The sequence below is a fragment of the Schistocerca serialis genome, chromosome 2, assembly GCF_023864345.2.
Source record: "Schistocerca serialis cubense isolate TAMUIC-IGC-003099 chromosome 2, iqSchSeri2.2, whole genome shotgun sequence".
Taxonomy (NCBI): Eukaryota; Metazoa; Arthropoda; class Insecta; order Orthoptera; family Acrididae; genus Schistocerca; species Schistocerca serialis.
This window is the reverse complement of record NC_064639.1, coordinates 798,328,019-798,347,164: the sequence shown is the minus strand read 5'-3', so window position 1 is coordinate 798,347,164 and position 19,146 is coordinate 798,328,019. Positions and strand designations below refer to the sequence as shown.

The following is a 19,146-nucleotide window of genomic DNA, read 5'->3' as shown; positions in this document are numbered from 1 at the left end:
TTTCGACTCAGGTCTTTCAGTGCTCTGTCAAACTCTTCACGCAGTATCTTATCTCCCATTTCATCTTCATCTACATCCTCTTCCATTTCCATAATATTGTCCTCAAGTACATCGCCCTTGTATAAACCCTCTATATACTCCTTCCACCTTTCTGACTTCCTTTCTTTGCTTAGAACTGGTTTGCCATCTGAGCTCTTGATATTCATACAAGTCGTTCTCTTATCTCCAAAGGCCTCTTTAATTTTCCTGTAGGCAGTATCTATCTTACCCCTAGTGAGACAAGCCTCTACATCCTTACATTTGTACTCTAGCCATCCCTGCTTAGCCATTTTGCACTTCCTGTCAATCTCATTTTTGAGACGTTTGTATATCTTTTTGCCTGCTTCATTTACTGCATTTTTATATTTTCTCCTTTCATCAATTAAATTCAATATTTCTTCTGTTACCCAAGGATTTCTATTAGCCCTCGTCTTTTTACCTACTTGATCCTCTGCTGCCTTCACTACTTCATCCCTCAGAGCTACCCATTCTTCTTCTACTGTATTTCTTTCCCCCATTCCTGTCAATTGTTCCCTTATGCTCTCCCTGAAACTCTCTACAACCTCTGGTTCTTTCAGTTTATCCAAGTCCCATCTCCTTAAATTCCCGCCTTTTTGCAGTTTCTTCAGTTTCAATCTGCAGTTCATAACCAATAGATTGTGGTCAGAATCCACATCCGCCCCTGGAAATGTCTTACAATTTAAAACCTGGTTCCTAAATCTCTGTCTTACCATTATGTAATCTATCTGATACCTTTTAGTATCTCCAGGATTCTTCCAGGTATACAACCTTCTTTCATGATTCTTGAACCAAGTGTTAGCTATGATTAAGTTATGCTCTGTGCAAAAATTCTACAAGGCGGCTTCCTCTTTCATTTCTTCCCCCCAATCCATATTCACCTACTATGTTTCCTTCTCTCCCTTTTCCTACTGACGAATTCCAGTCACCCATGACTATTAAATTTTTGTCTCCCTTCACTACCTGAATAATTTCTTTTATCTCGTCATACATTTCATCAATTTCTTCATCATCTGCAGAGCTAGTTGGCATATAAACTTGTACTACTGTAGTAGGCATGGGATTTGTGTCTATCTTGGCCACAATAATGTGTTCACTACGCGGTTTGTAGTAGCTAACCCGCACTCCTATTTTTTTATTCATTATTAAACCTACTCCTGCATTACCCTTATTTGATTTTGTATTTATAACCCTGTAATCACCTGACCAAAAGTATTGTTCCTCCTGCCACCGAACTTCACTAATTCCCACTATATCTAACTTTAACCTATCCATTTCCCTTTTTAAATTTTCTAACCTACCTGCCCGATTAAGGGATCTGACATTCCACGCTCCGATCCGTAGAATGCCAGTTTTCTTTCTCCTGATAACGACGTCCTCTTGAGTAGTCCCCGCCTGGAGATCCGAATGGGGGACTATTTTACCTCCGGAATATTTTACCCAAGAGGACGCCATCATCATTTAATCATACAGTAAAGCTGCATGTCCTCGGGAAAAATTACGGCTGTAGTTTCCCCTTGCTTTCAGCCGTTCGCAGTACCAGCACAGCAAGGCCGTTTTGGTTAATGTTACAAGGCCAGATCAGTCAATCATCCAGACTGTTGCCCCTGCAACTACTGAAAAGGCTGCTGCCCCTCTTCAGGAACCACATGTTTGTCTGGCCTCTCAACAGATACCCCTCCGTTGTGGTTGCACCTACGGTACGGGCATCTGTATCGCTGAGGCACGCAAGCCTCCCCACCAACGGCAAGGTCCATGGTTCATGGGGGGATTTTTACTTATCTGTGCATATTTTGTGTATCTGTACATGTTTCTCATGTCTTAACATATTTTTACGCATCTTTTTGCTCGTTTAGCTCCTCTCACAACCATCGGCACCTATTTTGCCCATTTCTGAGTCATTCCTGCTTCCTTTACACCATTCCTGCCACAATGAACCATTGCTCCATCTTTCTACACCAGTTCAGAAAAGTATCCCTGGGTAAAACCCTGTTTATCAAATGCTGCGTAAACCATGGAACTCCCCAAATGGCTTAACCACAAAGATTCCTTTCTATGGAGCCCAACCCTCTTTTCACAGTGACCTACACCTTCTCAGATTCCACCAATCCATGGCTCTCATGAGGCTGGTATTGCAAAAACACATCTCCATGGCACGACATCCCAGAATCACCTCTGCTCCCTCCACAAGATACTACTACTGTGCAATCCCTACTCCTTACATCATGTCTCTGAAATTGAATCCTTTGCTCTCCAGTAACTAGAGGAACATTACAGACACTACCTCCATAAGCTATCCAACCTGCTAACATCCTATTGCAGCCTTGGGACACCACTATCCAAACTCTATAATATCCACAGTGCTCATCCTTGACCACCCCTCATAACAACTAAACACTGCCTAGCTGACCTTTTCAGCTTGCCACATCCTCAAAACTCCCTACCAACTCTCCACCAAATCCAGAGCCAAAAGATTTCTACAACACTGCTGTTAACCTTTCCACCAAACCCACAGATCCACAGTTTTAGTGGTATCCAAACCCTCGTCTTTAGTCCTACACCCAAATTTAACCACACTGGACTTATCAAAGGCCTTCTCTCCTTCTCTCAATCCCTTCTTTTCTACCAATCCTTCCAACCAAAACCACCCTGATTCCAAAGGAATTCCTTACCTCCAACTTAGCTTCAACACGCTTCCCCAGGTCCCTTCCTCAGACCACCAACCTTCCAATAGAAGAAAGAGTACCTACACCCAACCTCAAAACAAATCCTGACCTAATCGTCCTACATGCAGGCAAAAGTTCGACAACTGTTGTCATTTTGTGCAGTGTTTGCTTAAGAATTGAGAAAGCTGTCCAAAGTAAAATGAAATCAAAATTGAACCTTTACATTCAGGTCAAAGAAATGAAAAGAGATTCTGACAAAAAAAATCCTCCTGTGCCTTTGGGTGCCACTGTGCAAGTTCCAATTCCCAATGTTGACAAAGGCAGGGTGACTCACGGAGTCTTTTGGCAGTTTTTATGAATGTGACAGAAGATGGCTTTCACTGACTTGGAACTGCAGAAGACTCTTGAAACAGCACTACACAAGATCAGAGTAACGATATTCTGTTAACATTCTTCTTTAAGCCAAGTACAAGATCAAATTGTCAATAGTCAGAAGGGACAAGATTGGGACTATATAGAGGATGATTCAGTACTTCAGATTTGAGTTTCTGGAGCGTTTCAGCAGTGTGGGCAGCAGTATGTGAACAGGCATTGTTGTGCAACAATACAACACCTTTTGACAGCAATCCTAGGCATTTGCTTCGAATTGCAGTCTTTAGCCTGGCAGTAAGCACCTCACTGTAATGTACGCTGTTTATTGTTGTGCCTCTTTCCCCATAATGTTCCAGTACTGGACCTTGTATGTCCCAAAAAACTGTAAGCATCAGTTTTCCTGTGCGTGGTTGGGTGTTGAACTTTTTCTTGCATGGTGAATTTGGACATTTCCATTCCATACTCTGCCATTTACTCTCTGGTTCATAATGATGGATCCATATTTCATCACCAGCAATGATCCTGTCTAAAAGTTGTCCCCTTCATTACCATAGCGATCCAAATGATTTTTGCAGATCTCCAAGCACGTTTGTTAATGCAACTGTGTGAGTTGTTTTGGGACCCATCTTGTACAAACTTTATGAAATCCAAGTCTGTTGTGGATGATTTCACAGGCAGAACCAGGATTAATTTACAGATGATGTGCCACTTCATCAATAGTTAATTGTCTACCTAAGAGAATCATTTCACGTGAACGCTCAATGGTTTCTTCATTTGTGGAAGTAAGTGGTCATCTGGCTCCTTCATCGTGTGTAGCACTTGTGTGACCATTTCTGAATTTTTCAATCCATTTGTAGACACTCTGTTGTGGCAAAACACTGTTCCCGTACTGTACCAAAAGTCTTCGATGTATTTCGGCCCCTGATACATCTTCCGACCACAAAAATGTATCACTGAACATTGCTCTCCTTTGGTGGAAACAGACAGCAGAGCAGTCATGATTAACAGCATGGCAGCGATAACGAAACTAACCTGGCGGAGGTTCGAGTCCTCCCTCGGGCATGGGTGTGTGTGTTTGTCCTTAGGATAATTTAGGTTAAGTAGAGTGTAAGCTTAGGGACTGATAACCTTAGCAGTTAAGTCCCACAAGATTTCACACACATTTGAACATTTTGAAAAATATAACTAAATTGCAGATAATAACTGACTTACCCTCATAGCTAATAAAGGATTTTCATCTTGTGCCCCTTTAACATTTTGTGTAAATGGTAAGGGTCATTCTGTATAATGCCTAGGAATGGTATAGAATACCTAGGAAAAGTATGTAACATTTTCACAAAAGACTTATATTTAATAGTTTGCCTAAAACCATCAGGCATTCTACACTTTACCTAGGTACTTTATAGAATACCAGGACATCACACAATGCTGGTAACATACACATAAATGATTTACAAAATGGAAAGAACAGCATTTTCCAATGTTTCACAGACATTGCTGTTCTATAAAGGAAGTATAATCATTAAATAAAAGTGAGGAAATTCAGACAAACTTGGACAACATTTCTGCCTTATACAGTGAATTCTGAACTGATAATCAAGCAAATACCAAATGAAATACAAAAATATACTTCAGAAATTCTGGGGATATCTAGTGTGCAAGACTCTTCTGAACTCTTTTCTTAAGTAATAATCCTGTGTTTGTGATTCACATGCATATTGGTTGGAGGCTAGACACTGGTACTGTTATTCATTATGAGTGTGTAAGGTAGATTGTCAGGAAATTTGAGTATTATAGAAAGACAGACACTCACATAAAAAATGGTTGAATAAGTCTACACTCACATTCTACAAAACACATGGCAGAGGCTACCTCCCATTGTACCAGTTATTACAGTTTTTTCATGATACTTCCAAGTATGGACTGTGTAAGAATGACTGTTAAATGCCTGTGTGTGTGTTGGAAATAATCTAATCTTGTCCTCATGATTCCTATGGGAGTGATATTGTAGGATACTAAATTTTTTCATTCTGTTATGATTAATGTTGTTCACAAGGTCATCAATATATAGCATGAATAGGAAGAGACCCAACACACTTTCTTGGGGCACATCCAAAGTTATTTCTACTTCTGTCAATGACTCTCTACTGAAGGTAATTTGCTGCATCATCCCTACCAAAAAATCCTCAAGCTAGCCACAGATTTCACATTCCATACATGCTGTAGCTGGTGCTGTTAGTCAGCATGAGTATTTTAGGTGAGAGTGAAGAAAATGATAATTATAGAAAGATAGATGACATACATGTCTAAAACTGTCATACAATTTAAAAAAAAAGAGCATTCTGTATATGTTTTAGCTACTGACACCATAAATCCCGCACATAGACAACAAGGACTACAGAAAGCAATCATGAAACTTGCTGTACCAAACACTGCAAATATGAATCTTTGTTTCATTCTTTATGTTTAAAAGTGGTATGTTTTCACAGACTGATTTATCTTGCACACCTATTTGTAATTTCAATTGCGGTTAGTGGAATTTCCACAAACAGAGTGAAATCGTAATGTAATGTAAATTAGCAATGAATAGAAAATTTGATTGTTTAGTAAGCAGAAGTCTTAGTACATGATACAATAAAAAGTGGTCTTTACTATTTACAAGAAAAAATAATACCTGTTATAGATGTAGATATCACTCATCTGATCTTTTGTGTCCTCATATTTCTTATTATAAACAGTCTGCCCCAATAGCTGAGCAGTCAGTGTGACAGATTGCTGTCCTACGGGCCCGGGTTCGATTCCTGGCTGGGCTGGGGATTTTCTCCACTCAGGGACTGGGTGTTGTACTGTCTTAATCATAATTTCATCCCCACCCAGCACGCAGGTTGCCCAATGTGGCATTGAATGTAATAAGACCTGACGGCCGGACCTGCCCCGCAAGGGGCCTCCCAGCCAATGTTGCCAAACACTCATTTCATTTTTTTTTCATTGTAAACAGACTTAAAATAATGATAATTCTTGAATAAAACTTTATTTTTGTTGTAGTACCATTACAAAGGTTTTATTTTATATTTTTCTTCATAATATCATGAAACTCATTGACTATAAAATAGTTCAATAGTGATTTGCTAATTTAGTCATTCTGATTTCTCAGTACATTTGCAGTCAATGTGAAGCCCATAATTAATGTCAGCCAGGTTGTTGTTGAAGGTATGGTAAAGAGAAAGACTGGAGGGAGCATTGTAAACATCTCTTCACAAGCTTCACAGGTGACTGAAATATGACATTAATGTAAATAAAATTGTGAAAGTTATAAACATTTCAATATTTATTATCAAACATGCATTTTTCAGGCCGCTCTTCTAAATCATACAGTTTACTGTGCCTCAAAAGCAGCAGTTGATCAGATCACGAAAGTAATGGCTGTGGAATTAGGACCACATAACATTCGAGTGAATACTGTAAATCCCACAGTAGTTTTAACAGAAATGGGTAGATTTGCCTGGAGAGATCCAGAAAAGGCATCAAAGATGCTGTCCGAGATACCACTTGGCAAGTTTGCAGGTATGTAATAAAACTGCAAAACACACTTTGATACCATTCTGTCTAAATACATGTTATAATTCAATGAAATTAAATTCACCTTTGATATATGTTATTAAATAGGAGAACAGGTGTTTCCCACTTTTGATTAACACAAGTCAAAATAGTCAAAGGGCAGCCTCTATTTTTGTACTACACAGATAAATAGTAAGTGAAACCTTACAGAACAGATGGTAATTGATTACTTAAATTTGGTTCACCATCCACAATTTATTTGTGCACAGGCAATATAAATATGCAAAAAGCAACAAAAATAATTTATGACAATAAAGTGTTTGTTCCTATCTTAATATTTACTGTCAGAAGACAGTGTCTGGTCACACTGTCTTGACCATTTCCAATAGACACAATATGGTCTTAGTATAAATTGATTTTACTGCGTCCATCTTTCTGATTAGAACTTTATGCATTACACTGTAAAGGACTTTCATCACAAAAATCTTCCGAGCATTAACTTTCACATGGAAACTTGTGTTCTATGTTCCAACTCAATTATCAAAACAAAGAGTCTATAGTTTCCTTAAATAACTACATGGAAGCAGAAATTTTTCTTCATTTCATTTATAAATTGTAAAATGTACTTCATCTTTAATTCATTATCACCACCATCAGCAACTGGAAATCACTAGTTCGAAAAATGTCTCCTCCCTTATACATTCATCATGATCTTCACCTATCTCTATTCAAGTTTATTTTACACATTTTTCTAAAGCCATATAAAGACATTCAGTTTTTTTCTTATGTCTTGGGATTCAGCAAACTGCTTAAGTTACTACCTGTTTACCAAAGAGTTACCCCAACCCCCATATTGCCAACAGCCTTGCTGAAGTGAGTGAAGAAGGAGGTTGAGTTTCAGGGTATCCTCTTGCCCTTTGTGTGGGAAAATGAGCTAAAGGTGGAAGAATATGAAATGTGCAATGGTGTGAGGATGCAGAAGGCAACAGGAAAACTACAGTAGAGATACATAATGTGTATGTACAAACTTGAGTTAAGATGGCGATGACAATAGGTATGTGAAGATCAAGTTCCATGAAAAATGTAAAAAAGAATGTGTCTTTATCTATTCAATGCAAGAAAAGGTGTCATGACTTGACCTGGAGAATGTCACTCCTGTGAAGTTAAAGAAAAAAACCAAATAATATCATTACAAGATCAAAATTGAGTGAAAAACTGTGGCAGTGACATCCATATGTAAACATTGTGATGACTCTTGTCATGTTTTAACTACAAAAACAGTGAAATTGATGAACTTGAAAGAATTGTAGCCTTATTGGAGAATCAGCTGCAAAACACTGGTTGTAAAACTCAGCAAAGAAAATCAGCTACTTACCAGCTACTTACCAGTGATGTAATCAGAGCAAGAATCACAGTGGGAACCAGCACAAAACTAGGAAACTTAAAAGTAAATGCATCAAATAGCTATTATGACAAAAGCGATTTTACAAATTGTCACTCAGAAACATATGAGAACAGAAAATAATTACAAACAGCAGCAATGCACTGTAAAATTTTTCACTCATGTTGCATAATAAACAATGAAATGTGATTAAAAAATCTGTTGACTGGCCTCAGGTGTGCTAAAAAGAATGAAAAGTCTAAATTTTTGCTGATAATCATGGTCATCAGATATCAGAAAAGGTGTCACATACAGAAACTAATGTGTGTCTAAGCCTTTCAGCCAGGAGCAGGCTTTGAAGAAATGACAAAAACAGTGGTGAAATCATGTGAAAACCTTGGCCCAAAAGAATTTTGTTGTAATTTGTCCAGCAGCAAATGAATTTGCCAGAGATAAGGGTAGCGAACTCATCACAGTTACTGAAAGTGTGCTATTCAAATTAGGCAACACAAATGTAGCTGTTGTAAATCAACCACACAGATATGACCTACCTCCTTGGCCATGTGTAAATAAAGTAATAGGAAGAGTAAGTTAAACAAAGAGGTAGATAAAGTATGCATAAATTTGCATATGTTAACTTCATAAATGTAGGCAAGTTACGCAGATTCATGCATAACAGCCATGGCCTTCATTTCAGTCACAGTGGGAAGCAATTTTTGGTTGAAGAAATCTGTCTTTTAGTAAACTTGAAGCACAAGAGGCATAGTATAGAAGCAGTTCAAAGTACTTTGGACAAATGGGTAGTAAAGAAAGATGTGGTGGCTTATGAAAAGAGTGAAAGACTTTTCTAGGGAAGTAGACTGCATCACAGAAAAATGTGACACAGAACTGAACTGCAAATACAAACTAAAGATTGTACACCAGAATGAACAGTCATTAACAAAAAAAGTTGATGAAATAAATATACTCCTCAATAGAGAATGGAAAGATGTTTTTGTTTTATGTTTTTGTGAACACAGTTACAAAATGAATATTTTCATCACTTAAAAACATTGCATATTACACTTGCAAACTGCTTTCATAGAATGGACTCAAAACATGGGGAACTTGTATATATGTAAAAGAAAATGTAGATTATAAGAGTATAGCCTCTGTACGCAAACTAAGTTGTGAAAGAGACTTTGAAACCTCACCTGTTGAGTTAATGTCTGAAAAAAACTATTATTTTATGTGTGAATAGATTTCCTGTTAGCAATATGAGTGTTTTTTCAAAAAGCTGGACCTTGCTTTAGGCAAACTCAAGACAACTGGGAAAACAATGGCACTGAGTGTAGATTTTAATGTTGATGTTCTGCGCCGTAGTTCTCACAGAGAAAAGTTCTTAAATATTATAAAAGCCTACAGTTTACATCTGACTGTTAGCTCTCCAACACATGTAACAAAAACTAGTGTCACTCTCCTTGATCAGGTAAGTGTAAACATGACAAGTGTACATCAGAAAACTTTGATACTGGCCATAGTGACCACCTTTCATAATTACTAACTATACCTGTCAATCAGATTTCATCTAGTGAACAAAATATTATCCATAAAAGGAGTTATAGTTAGAAAAGTACTGAACACTTCCAGTATCTAATCAGAGAACAATCTTGGAGTGAAGTATGTTATACCTCTATTACCAATGAAAAGATGGAAATTTTTTGAACATTTTCAAGCACATACTTGACATAGCTTTTCCACAAAGGAAAGTGATTTCCAGAGGCACAGACAGATTCAAAAACTGGAATACATCAGGCATTAGAGTATCTTGTAAAACAAAGTGAGAATTTTTTCTGCATTCAAAAACTGACAGCAGTCCAGAATTTCTTAGTTATTTCAAAAAATACAAGTTGGTTTTGAAATGTGTTATAAAAAGAGGCAAAAATTAATGAAAATGACAAATATAGTATGAATTCATCCAATAAAACTAAGTCCATGTGGAAATCTGTGCAGGATCTTAGGGAAGAAGACAGCTCACAAAAATATTTTGATATCGCATGATGGCAAGAATGTCACTGATCCTAGGGCAGTTGCAAACAACTTCAGTTCTTACTATGCAACTATTGTTGGAAAATTAGTGAAGGAAAAATTTGGTAATCCATCTAATACAGCATGGAAAGAACTTTCATCTATTGAAATAAATAATATATCCATGTTCCTCAGTCCAATAGGCCCAGCTGAACTCCTAAATACTGTTAATTTACTGAAGAGTAATTATTCAGCTGGTATTGATGATATTCCACATTATATTATCAAAATTATAGCAAGACACTTATTCTCTCCTTTATTAGACATATGCAGTTCATCCTTATCAAGTGGTGTCTTCCCACAGCAATTGAAAATGGCACAAGTAATACCCTATATAAAAAAAGGTGACCTGTAATGTATGGATAACCATAGGCCCATGTCACCACTGTAAGGGTTTTCGAAAATTATTGAAAAAGTGTTCCTTTAGAACAAACTAAAGTTTTCAACAAGAATAATTTATATCTGGATGTGAACATGGCTTCACCACAGTAGTCAACTGAAACAGTGACTTTTAACCTGATAAACTATTCTTTTAAATGCAGTGGACAACCACAGAAAAATCTCAGGTTTATTCTTGCACCTAGCAAAATCTTTTGACGTTATTGATCATTGTGTGCTCCTGAGAAAGCTCGAACAGTATGGTATAAGAGGTGTGCCGAATCAGCTGATTAAATCATATTTAGAATATCACTCTCAGGTAACTGAAATTAAGTACATGGAAGGAAATGAACTCCAGGTACAGCTTTCAGAACCATGCGGACTAAGTCATGGTGTTCCACAGGACTCAATTCTTGATCAATTTCTGTTTTTGGTATATATTAATGATTTCCATTACATGTTAGGGATTCACAGCCAGTGCTGTTTGCAGATGACACCAGTCTATTGATTGAAAGAATAAAGAAGAAAATCTTACTGCATCTGCAAAAGACATTATGAAAGAAGTGTCTGAATGCTTTACCAGAAACAGGCTAACAGTCAATCCCCCCAAAAAAAGTACTTATGAATTTCCACACAGATCAAAATGAAAATGCAGCACAACCAGTAATATATGTAGATAACCAAAACATTAGTGCTGTCACTGAAACTAAATTTCTTGGGATTCATTCCAGTAAAATCTTAAATGGAGCTCTCATATCACATCTCTAAATTCAAAACTAGCATAAGTGAGCTATGTAGCAAGAATTCTTTGCAACAATACTAGTGCAGAAACAGTTAGGGCTGTATACTTTGGCATGCAAACCTTTCTTTAAAGATCTAAAGATCTTACCCGTTCCCTGCATTTATATACTGGAAGTACTCATGCATGTCAAAAAAAGTATACTGAGAAAAGAAAACCTTTTTCCTCAAAACAAAAGTACCTACAGTTACAGTACAAGAACAGACAGTGAGATACATGTTTGTCATTGTAACACCACATTATACCAAAAAGGTGCATATCATGCAGGTACAAAACTATACAATAGATTACCAAGATATATAAAATCTCTTTCTGAACTACGAAACTTCAAAAAGTCTGTGGCAGCCTACCTGCTGCAAAACTGCTACTATTCAATCTCACAGTATCTTATGCAAGAAAAAGTGTAATTTGTATCTTTAATTGTAGAAATAAGTTATAAATATACAGTATTTAATCAAATTTATAGTTATTAACAGTATAGATTCCAATTTGTTATAAAAATTTAAATGATTGTATATTTGATGTTACAAAACCAATAGCTAGAAAGATTTTCTCTCCAGTATACTTGTACGATATATGTAGTGAAAAAGAGATTTATATGGACAAATAAATAAATAAATAAAATGTGGCCTGTTACTGAAAAAGTTCTGTATTCATCCCCCTTTTGGATCTCCAGGAAGCAACTGTCAACATGAAGGTTACCATGAGAAAATAATGAAAAAATCAAGAGTGTGGAATGTCAAAAGTTTAAACATGGTGGGAATGGTAGAAAAACTGGACAGGGAATTGCAAAGGCTCATTCTAGAGGGTGAACGTTAATAAAAACTGACAAACTGCAAGGACAGCTTCCTGACTGAAATTGGAGGAAAAAAGGTGCTATGAACATGTGTCTGGAAATTGGCAGTGTGCATGCAATGACAAAAAATTGTCCTGGAACATAGTACAGAGATGTATCATATCATGTCACAACAGATGTCCAAAGTGGACTTCATGAGATGAAATGCATGCATTCACATATCACATCATGGATTACCACACTTTGGCTTACACTATATTGGTGGAATACTTGCCTGGAGCTTGTACTAGGGTTTGTCTCAATATATTGTAGAAAGTGGTCTTCCAGATCTAGTGTATGCACAATTCACTGCCTCCCTGCACATTCATCTGTCTGAAAGGACCCATGATTGCATAAACACCAAAATTGGCTTGAAATTTTGTGTGGTGTGGTCGGTTTCTGCGAGGGTATTTGTTTTGGTATGGCTGTGCTACCTCTCGTATAGAGGCTTGGCTGTATAGAAACACCATATTGGCTTTTCCCCGACATAAATACCAGACATTCTCCTGCTTGCATTATGCTGCATCAAATACCCAACCTGCAACACACAAGGAACAAATGGCATTTGGTCGGAGGAACTCTCAAAGGATACTACAGTAAAGAGGTAAATTATGCAGTGACAGCCAATTTGAGTTACTAGTCTAATGGTACAAAGACCAGGTCAAATAAGAAGGTTAAATAAAAAGGAAATTCATTATTGAGTTTCTTGACAATTCCTAGTCTATAAATAAACATTTATTAATAAATCTGTAGTATTTAAATGACAAAAGCATAGTATGTCCACTTTTATTTTTCACTATTGTAGATAATCACCTGTAAATGTTCTGCATGCACCTATGCAACTGAATTATGTTAAATTACCTATGAACTGATTTATTTTGTTTGATTATGATGATATGTAAATAGTCAATGGACTCTGTAAATTTTAATTAATAAAATGTTTTATTCTGTTTTTAGAGGTTGAAGATATTGTCAATGCTGTTCTGTTTCTGTTAAGTGACAAAGCAGCGATGGTAAATGGAATCACTTTGCCTGTGGATGGAGGTTTCCTTGCCCGCTAATGTAACTGATCCACTTTTCACTACTGTTTTGTGGCAGTTACAGTTTTGTCTATACTATACACAAGCAGTAGAAATACTATGCAAGCTATTAATTCCAGTATGATAAAACCAGTAATATTTGTTGAAGAAAATATGTTGAAACATCAGACATCTTGATAGATGATACCAGTATGTCAGAAAATGTGTTTCTCTATTACCATTTATGATGACTATGGCACAAGAATAAAATTTTCTCATAAACAAGAGCATCCTATGCTATTCATGCTATTCTTTATTTCAAAACAATATCCATAATGCAAATTTTGTCAAGAAACCTCATGCACAATACTTCCTCTTTCTTCAAGGGAATGTACATCTGAAATAAGCAATTTTGTTTTTCAAATTTAGTGTAAAACGCCATACTGCATGTAGATGCAAAAGCATTTGAAGCAGTTGTAATGGGGCTGAAAGTGAAATGTACATGTAAATAGAGACAATTTGATAACCTTCATTTGTTTAACTGAACTATGTGTCACATGGGTAAGATACTGAAGTCATATTCAGGAGGCCATTGATTCAAATCTCCCTTGCTTAGATCCTACAATGGTCTCACAGAAAAGGACATTGCTAACTTTGTAGCACATCATTCCCTAATTGAGCTACTGCTCTATAACTAATGACATCATCACTGAGAGGGCATTAAGCTCTAATCTCATTCCTTTCCTTTTATTTTTACAGAAATGTTTTCCAGTGCCTTATTTGCAGAGGCATGAACTGTTTTGCCATTATAGGATTATAAATGAAGACTTTTAAATGATGTACTAATGTATAGTTCTAAACAAAGATGCCATATGTACGAGGGTTGGAACTTTAATAGTGGCAGCTATTTATTTACAGCTCGTACAAAATAGATACCTGTTTCAAAGTTTTACTGACCTACAAAGTAGTCACCAGCATTGTGTATAACATGTTACCACTGATGTGGAAGCCATAGGATACTCTTAGCAGTGCCAGTTGTGTTAACAGTTCCAGCGGCCCAGTTGTGTTAACAGTTCCAGCGGCGCGGTCTATTGTTTATTTATTTATTTATTTATTATCATCCCAATGATCACATTTGTGATGTAGGATTTGTCAGGATACGTTTCAACAACAATATAGCCCAACGAATCTGTAACAGTTCTGAAGCGAATGCCATGAAGTGTTTCCATCAGTTTAGAAATCGAGTTGAACTCACGATGGCTTAAGTCAGGGGAGTGCAGTAGGTGGTATAACACTTAGCAGCCCTATCAGTCAAATAAATCAGTAACAGCTTGCACTGTATGTGCTTGAACAATGTCCTGCAAAATGATGGTCAGGTCTGAGCTTGAACATTTTCCTGCAAAGTGTCATCACTTCTGTCTCTAAGCTGGTCGTAGGTTGTGTTCCAAAATTAACAAAAAGAATTGAGCTGTATAGCTGAAGTAGATAGAGCACTAGAAAAAAAATCCTCAAGGAAAATTAGCCACATTTGGAAGAAAAACAGCCAAATATTCGTGAGAAACAAGACTATAAATATGACTGTTGGTCGTTGAACTCACAATAATGTGAACTGTAGTTTTAGGGTCCTGACTAAACTCACTCAGATAGGAAATCATGCCACATTCAGAAAAGAAACGCCAAGCATTTGTGAGAACTAAGATTATAAATATGGTAGCTACACGTTTCACTCGCGGCAATTTGAGCTGTGCTCTTGGGTTCCTGCCTAACCATACCCTAGGAAATCGAAACACATTTGGAAGAAACAGCATAGTTTATGCCAGTTACCAAGACAACCTTTAATAACAGGCCACTTACATCCTCTGCATCATAAACGCATGATGTATTGCATTGTATTTTGTTGATCCAAGTAATTATAATATTGTACAATATGCAGATATAATAATGGACAAATCAGCATACATCTTTAAGTAACTTTTACAATTTTATTGTTGCAATTTTTATTGTTTCATGAAAGTTTATTCAATATTATAAGAAGGTAATAGACATCACATTGTACTTTCACTTGTTGGGTGGGTTGTAACTTCTTTTTACTATGAGGTGAAATGCAATGGAATATGGTGAGAGAAAAATGGGAATAAATACAAACCAGTATATTGCATACTTGAAGAGAATGTGCACAACAATCAGGCCTAAGTGATCAATTGTTAATAAATTAGCTAACATTTACTACCTTTCTCCAAAAAAAAAAAAAAAAAAAAAAAAATCATTTACTGTGTAAAAGCGTTACTCCAAAAGAATTTTTTTAAATTTATATGTGAGAACTCTTGGTATTTCTCTTTTTCTTTTTATTTTATTTCAGCTGGTAAGTTATTATCCATCTGTATCCTAGCATGTCGGACACTTTTTTGGTAACAAGTTGTTCTGGACTGAATCATATGTAGGTCAGACTGCTGTCTTGTTTCATAGCGACATTGTGTCTGAAACCCGAGAATTGGAATCACACTCTAGAATTGACCTGCGAATTCTCAAATGAGACACTGCTCTCTGGCTAGACGACCAAGTATACAACCTTTTGTAAGAGGAGTATTATGATACTGATATAATTGTATATAAGGATTATATTGATAAAGCGAAACGTGCTCTTTTTGTGTCGTTTGGCAGTGTCGAAGGGTCTCTGAATCCATGCATTCTTGAAGTGTGAATGTAGTCCCTCCTGTAAATGCAGTTACTAAGGCAGTCAAATTACCGTTCACTAAATTAGAGTCCTTCTCAGGAGATGCAGAGAGCTGGCCTAGATTCTGAGAACAATTTAAAGCTCAGTGGATAGCAAATCCTCTTCGGCCACTGTTAGAAAAGACGTCTTCCTTCAAGCCTATCTCAGAGGTGAGCTTCAGATGCTCATTGACGGCATCACCATAACTACTACGGTTACGAGAATACAAAGAAAATTCTTCACGAATGTACGGTGATAGTAATACACTCCTGGAAATTGAAATAAGAACACCGTGAATTCATTGTCCCAGGAAGGGGAAACTTTATTGACACATTCCTGGTGTCAGATACATCACATGATCACACTGACAGAACCACAGGCACATAGACACAGGCAACAGAGCATGCACAATGTCGCCACTAGTACAGTGTATATCCACCTTTCGCAGCAATGCAGGCTGCTATTCTCCCATGGAGACGATCGTAGAGATGCTGGATGTAGTCCTGTGGAACGGCTTGCCATGCCATTTCCACCTGGCGCCTCAGTTGGACCAGCGTTCGTGCTGGACGTGCAGACCGCATGAGACGACGCTTCATCCAGTCCCAAACATGCTCAATGGGGGACAGATCCGGAGATCTTGCTGGCCAGGGAAGTTGACTTACAGCTTCTAGAGCACATTGGGTGGCACGGGATACATGCGGACGTGCATTGTCCTGTTGGAACAGCAAGTTCCCTTGCCGGTCTAGGAATGGTAGAACGATGGGTTCGATGACGGTTTGGATGTACCGTGCACTATTCAGTGTCCCCTCGACGATCACCAGTGGTGTACGGCCAGTGTAGGAGATCGCTCCCCACACCATGATGCCGGGTGTTGGCCCTGTGTGCCTCGGTCGTATGCAGTCCTGATTGTGGCGCTCACCTGCACGGCACCAAACACGCATACGACCATCATTGGCACCAAGGCAGAAGCGACTCTCATCGCTGAAGACGACACGTCTCCATTCGTCCCTCCATTCACGCCTGTCGCAACACCACTGGAGGCGGGCTGCACGATGTTGGGGCATGTGCGGAAGACGGCCTAACGGTATGCGGGACCGTAGCCCAGCTTCATGGAGACGGTTGCGAATGGTCCTCGCCGATACCCCAAGAGCAACAGTGTCCCTAATTTGCTGGGAAGTGGCGGTGCGGTCCCCTACGGCACTGCGTAGGATCCTACGGTCTTGGCGTGCATCCGTGCGTCGCTGCGGTCCGGTCCCAGGTCGATGGGCACATGCACCTTCCGCCGACCACTGGCGACAATATCGATGTACTGTGGAGACCTCACGCCCCACGTGTTGAGCAATTCGGCGGTACGTCCACCCGGCCTCCCGCATGCCCACTAACGCCCTCGCTCAAAGTCCGTCAACTGCACATACGGTTCACGTCCACGCTGTCGCGGCATGCTACCAGTGTTAAAGACTGCGATGGAGCTCCGTATGCCACGGCAAACTGGCTGACACTGACGGCGGCGGTGCACAAATGCTGTGCAGCTAGCGCCATTCGACGGCCAACACCGCGGTTCCTGGTGTGTCCGCTGTGCCGTGCGTGTGATCATTGCTTGTACAGCCCTCTCGCAGTGTCCGGAGCAAGTATGGTGGGTCTGACATACCGGTGTCAATGTGTTCTTTTTTCCATTTCCAGGAGTGTAGAATCATTCAGGTGCATCTAGACTGTTTAGAAGCGATTGTGCCTCTACAGTTCATATCTGCAGAAAACTGCAATGGAATGTCCATAGAATGTAACTGAAGAATAAAGGCATTAAAATCACTGGTGGAAAACGTCAATGCCTATGGCACAGTCTTAGTTTTGCAGATATTGTGCATCTTCCCAGAAGAAATCTGTCATTGCTAGGTAAACCTAGCAATACCAATGCCTTTTCCATAACGCATACTACAAAGAGGGGGAGGGGGCGAAGGAGATACTTTGTGCCCACCACAAAAAAGATTACAAAAAACAAACGAATTTTGTTACTTTTGTTAACTTTTATCAACAAAGTCTTTGTTCAGTAGGTACTTGAAAATATCTTTCACCACAATCTTAGCAATACCAACGCATTTTCCGTAATTTGTAGACAGAGACAACCATCATTATAAATGTAAAAAATAAAAATAAAAAATACAGATTTCGTTAATATTGTCATGAGTTTTATTCACAACATACTTTTTAAAGATATATGGACTGGTAGGAGGGGTCCTGGAGTTGGAAATATGAATATGACATTTGTTGTGAAAAGTCACATTCACTACCAAGATTTAAGTCTTGGGTTAACATTCCTGAGAAAATTTCAGAGCAGTTATAGAATCTGGAGTAAGAAATCATTAAAAAAAATTTCAAAATGATTAAATATAAAGTACATAACTAGATTACAATATTTTCAAAAGGCGGGGGGGGGGGGGGGGGGGGGGGGTAAAGTACCTCCTCCCCCCCCCCCCTTTTGTTTTGCGAGGATTAATCCACGTAAAAAGATACTTCTACGAAGCACGTTTTAAGGTCACTGGAATTTCTAGCGGAAGAAGTAGATGGAATACCCATTCCGCAGAAGATATGCGGAGAAGTATAACCAAATTCGGATGCACTACTCTCTGAACAAATTCGCTCTAAACACAATGAAGAGGTCCGTGGACTCAGGACTGCCAAACTGTACTGCAGGTACGGGAAGGTCTCAAGTGCTTAAGTTGTGTAACTGCTCTTTTCTTTGCCTAAAGCAAGGTCACACTTTTAAAATTGCATAAGGAAAGGCAAAAAGCTTTTGCTCATGCTGTAATGGTAACTATGGTAAGACACCCACTAAAGCGTCGTTTTTTTCCCTCTTGTACCAATCGCGTTGTCATCGCTGGTCAAGGAGTCGCCAGACCAGCACTGGACGCCACCTCTCTTCCATGGAGCAAGCACGTTGAGTTACCGGTATTGACTCAGCCACATTGTTGCTTGACGGCGGCACCACTAACCCAGAAGCCGGCCGATGTGGCCCAGCGGTTCTAGGAGCTTCAGTTAGGAACCACGCGACCGCTACGGTCGCAGGTTCGAATCCTGCCTAGGGCATGGATGTATGTGATGTCCCTAGGTTAGTTAGGTTTAAGTAGTTCTAAGTTCTAGGGGACTGATGACCTCAGATGTTAAGTCCCATAATGCTCAGAACCATTTGAGCCATTTTTGAACTGCCCCAAGGGTGGTACCTCACCTAGGCCTGCGGGCGCCGGTGCCAACCAGCTGCGCCACGGTTGACCGTGGCACCAACAGTCGGTTTGTAACCCAGGGCAGA

The 19,146-nt window shown here is 38.7% G+C and overlaps 1 protein-coding gene across 1 annotated transcript in view; it reads left to right on the top strand.

Moving 5' to 3' along the window:
• LOC126456428 (L-xylulose reductase-like) overlaps positions 1-13,174 on the top strand; it is a 63,513-nt gene extending 50,339 nt beyond the window's left edge. Inside the window, exons 3-5 of the mRNA XM_050092179.1 lie at positions 6,250-6,364; positions 6,449-6,659; positions 13,071-13,174. Of these exons, the coding sequence (XP_049948136.1) occupies positions 6,250-6,364; positions 6,449-6,659; positions 13,071-13,174 (430 nt within the window). The remainder of the gene's footprint in view (positions 1-6,249; positions 6,365-6,448; positions 6,660-13,070) is intronic.
• The last annotated feature ends 5,972 nt before the right edge of the window (positions 13,175-19,146 follow it).